General features: G+C 54.1%; 1 protein-coding gene across 1 annotated transcript; it reads right to left on the reverse strand.

Annotated features, from left to right (window-relative positions):
• Window positions 1–554: 554 nt before the first annotated feature.
• Window positions 555–3,190, reverse strand: LOC103778945 (tripartite motif-containing protein 7-like; the record flags this gene model as incomplete). Its single annotated transcript, XM_008946563.1, has 5 exons — window positions 555–587; window positions 830–945; window positions 1,066–1,088; window positions 2,257–2,484; window positions 3,104–3,190. Coding segments are annotated over 5 exons (487 nt in total), but the record flags the coding sequence as incomplete, so codon positions are not given.
• Between the last annotated feature and the right edge of the window lie 1,080 nt (window positions 3,191–4,270).

The following is a 4,270-nucleotide window of genomic DNA, read 5'->3' on the forward strand; positions in this document are numbered from 1 at the left end:
CTGGCCCTGCAGGTTTCACAGCCCCAGAGCCACCCGAGGGGACAGCAGAGGCTGCAGAGGGGGCTCCTTCTGGGACACCTCAAAGGGCATCAAGCCCAAGTGCAGGGCAGGGTCCCCCAACTCATGTCCCTCATACCCCATCTCCCTCCAGGAATAGGGATTCAACCACTGCCCTGGGCAGCCTGGGCCAGGGTTTGACAACCCTCTCAGTGAAGAAATTTCTCTTAGTCTGCAACCTAAACCTCCCCTGGCACAAATTGAGGCTGTTTCCTCTTGTCCTGTCCCTTGTCCCTTGGGAGCAGAGCCCGACCCCCCGCTGGCTCCAGGCTCCTGTCAGGGGGTGTCAGAGCCAGAAGGTCTCCCCTGAGCCTCCTTTGCTCCAGGCTCAGCACCCCCAGGGCCCTCAGCTGCTCCTCACAACTTCTCCAGCCCCTTCCCCAGCTCCGTTGCCCTTCTCTGCCCACACTCCAGCCCCCCAAACTCCTCCCTGGAGGAAGGGCCCCAGTGAAGCTCCACCAGACCCACAGTGACCCCCCAGAGCTGCCTGTTCTCACCTGTGTCGTTCTCCAGCTCGAACCGGAGGTTTTCTGGGGGAAGAAAAGAGGAATTCAGATCATCCAGATCCCTCCACACCCAGAGTCCTGCCCAATTTCACCTTTTAAGGTCAGATTTTGCCCCTAAGGCCCCAAACTTTTGGGCTCCTCCCCCAAACTTTCACCCTTAAGGGCAAAAAGGGCCCAAATTTCCCATCTTTAAGGGCCCAAATTAAACGTGGAGTTTAGGAGACCCCCCCCAGTTTTTCAGGAAAACCCTTTTCCCCCCCACTCACCCTTGAACTCCAGCAGAACCTCCTTCAGCACTGCACTCTTCTGGGAGAAGCTCTTGAGTTTCTTCTCCAGCTCTGAGAAACCAGCCTCTGGTTTGCCAAACATCCAGCTCTCAAAGCTGGGGAGCCAAAAAAAAGGTGAAATTCCTCCCCAAAAACTATATTAACAGCTCCAAAAAGGAGACAGGAACTCCAGTGGGAGCCTCCCAGTTAACCCAGCAAAGGCCCAGCTCACTCACCTGCTTCCAACTGGGACAACACCCTGGAGAGAGAGGAAAAAACCAAGAAATTAATTAGTAAAAGGGTTTTTTTAATACCTCAGACTCTCAAATCCACCCCAAAAATGCCCTGTGGCTGAGGGGATCCTCTCCCAGCTGCTGTCACAGGCAGGATTTGGGCAGAATGATGGAATTCTGGGGAGGTTTTTAATGCCCCTTTTGTCTTTTTGTAGTGTGGGTGGGGGGATAAAAAGCTTTTTTTTGGGAAAGAAATGAAGAAAACTCATGATTGCCACCAAGCTGTAAGAGCCAGGAAGACCCAGAGCTCCTGGAGTCTTTGGGGCATTTCTGATCTCCTGGTATCCAAGGGGGGGTTTGAAGCAGTTTCATGAGTAAAAATGTCAATTTTAACCCTCCCCAAAAGTCAAATTTGGGTTCCCCCCTGAAAACCCACCCAGAGAAGGTCAAACCCCCCACTCAGACCAGCTCCAGGATGGAGCAAATGTCCCTGAGGGGCTCCTCAGCACCCTGAGGCCCCCAGAAATGGGGAATTTTGGTCCCCAGAAATGGGGATTTTGGTCCCCAGAAACGGGGAACTTTGACCCCAGAAATGAAACAGGACTTTTGTCCCCAGAAATGGGGGATTTTTTTGACCCCAGAAATGGGGGATTTTTGTCCCCAGAAATGGGGATTTTTTGACCCCAGAAATGGGGATTTTTTGACCCCAGAAATGGGGGATTTTGGTCTCCAGAAACGAAACAGGATTTTTGACCCCAGAAATGGGGATTTTTTGACCCCAGAAATGGGGATTTTTTGACCCCAGAAATGGGGGGATTTTGGTCCCCAGAAATGGGGGGATTTTGACCCCAGAAACGGGGATTTTTGACCCCAGAAATAGGGGATTTTTGTCCCCAGAAATGGGGATTTTTGACCCCAGAAATGGGGGAATTTTGTCCCCAGAAATGGGGGAATTTTGTCCCCAGAAATTGGGATTTTTTGACCCCAGAAATTGGGATTTTTGACCCCAGAAATGGGGATGTTTTGACCCCAGAAACGGGGGGATTTTGGTCCCCAGAAACGGGGGGATTTTGACCCCAGAAATGAAACAGGATTTTTGTCCCCAGAAATGGGGATTTTTGTCCCCAGAAACAGGGGATTTTTGTCCCCAAATCACACGTTTCCCAGGGGAAGGCCCCTTCCCAGGACCCCCACCTGGCCGGGCTGGTTCCCAGAGCCATTCTCTGCCCCCTGCTCCCCCAGCAGCTTGTCGAGCTGGGCGATCTCCTCGGAGAGCTGGGCCAGGCTCTCGTCCCTCCTCCTCAGGACGTCCCTGTCCAGCTCCTCCAGTCGGGCCAGCAGCAGCTGCTCCTTCTCCTCCAGGAACCCCCGCAGCTCCTTGCACTCAGCCACGATCTTCTGCCTCTCCACCTCCGTCTGCTTCTGCAAGGGCCACAGGGGGAACCCACCTCAGACCCCCCCAGACCCACCCCAGACCCTCGGGACCCCAGTGCCTGGGCTGGGGCACAGCCGGAGGGTCAGAGAGGCCAATGGGTCCCCCCAGCACAGGCAGGTCCCCCCCAAACTCTGTCCACCAGCACCCCGTCTGCAGGGCTGGGGAACCCCTCCAGGGGTGGGGACTCCCCCACTGCCCTGGGCAGCCTGGCACCGCCCTGGGCAACCCTCCAGGGCAAGAAATTGTTCCTCAGGGGCAACTGAAACCTCCCCTGGGGCAGCTTCAGCCCATTGCCTCTCCTCCTGTCCCCTGAGGACAAGAGATCTCCCCCCGCTGGCTCCCGGCTCCTGTCAGGAGGTGTCAGAGCCAGAAGGTCTCCCCTGAGCCTCCTTTGCTCCAGGCTCAGCACCCCCAGGGCCCTCAGCTGCGCCTCCCCACACTTGGGCTCTAGACCCTTCCCCAGCTCCGCTGCCCTTCTCTGGCCACGCTCCAACCCCTCAAGGTCCTTCTGGGAGGGAGGGGCCCAAAACTGCCCCCAGGATTCCCATCCACACCCCTGTGGCCAAAGGGGGGGTCTCAGGGAAGCCCCCAGCCCAGGGGACTCACCAGCAGCTCCTCACTCTGTTTCTCCCTCTCAGCCTTGGCTTCTTCACGTCCTTTCCTCAGGGAGCTCAGATGCTCCTGTGGAACCTCCTGGAAGGAGAAAAGAGGAGAGCAGTTGGGAATCCCTCCTTTTTGGGATCAAGAATATGGAAAAATGGGTCTGGGGGGGATTCCCTCCAGCTCAACCAGCCAAATTCCTTCAAAATATTGGATTTTGAAGCTGGAGACCACCAAGAATCCAAACTGAGGTGAGTCCATCATGTATCACAGCCTCAAACCTTAGTTCTGGGCATGCCAAGAAAGCCAAAAAACTCCCTAACCAGCCCCAAAACCATCCCCTTAAAAGAGCCTGAATCCAGAGCCAGGTGCAGGAGGCCAAAAAAAGGGAAGTGAGGCAAAAAAACCCCAATTAAATAATAAAAAAAATAAATCAGAGCCCACTTGGAATCAGCTTTTCCACCCCAGCCCCCCCACGAGCAAGGGAAATCAGCCAAAGAACCCCCAAAATCTGCCCAAATGCCACCAAAAGGGAAGGGCAGGACACTGGGGGGCTGCTCGTTCTGCTTTTTAAGGGTTTATTCCTGGAAATCGGCCTCATTTTGGTGATTTGCCCCCGAGGGAGACACGAGGCTCCCAGAGCAACACGCAGCAGGGAGCTGGGGAGCCAGCAACGACCTCAATTCTTAATCACTTTCATAAATAAATGGCAAAGCAGAGAGAGCAACGACTGAAATCCTTAATTTTCATCACTAAACCACAAACTACAAAGATTTCTGTGTTAATGGGCCACGGAAACCACGTTAATGCTGGATTTAAAACAAAAATGAGAGTAAAAACCCACCGAGACAGAGGCTGCAAACAGCCCCCAGATTGTTAAAAAAGCACCAAAATTGATTAACGAGGGGAAAAAAATCAACCACGAGAGGGACAGGTCAGCAGCGGGGCTGTAGCAGTGCTAAAAAAGGTGAAAAATCCTATTTTTGGTGTTTTTTTTAGGGAAGGGGATGTCACCAACTGGTTCTGCAGCTTCTCAGAGCACCCAGAGCTGGGGAAAAGGGGCCAGGGTGGTGTAAAACTCGGTCTCTGAGCTGCCTGGATCGGGATCATTGCAAGAATTAATTAATCCGCGGGGGTTAACGAGCCTGGATCGGCCGCCATCACCCCGCTGCC

The sequence above is a fragment of the Merops nubicus genome, unplaced genomic scaffold, assembly GCF_000691845.1.
Source record: "Merops nubicus isolate BGI_N331 unplaced genomic scaffold, ASM69184v1 scaffold24208, whole genome shotgun sequence".
Lineage (NCBI taxonomy): Eukaryota > Metazoa > Chordata > Aves > Coraciiformes > Meropidae > Merops > Merops nubicus.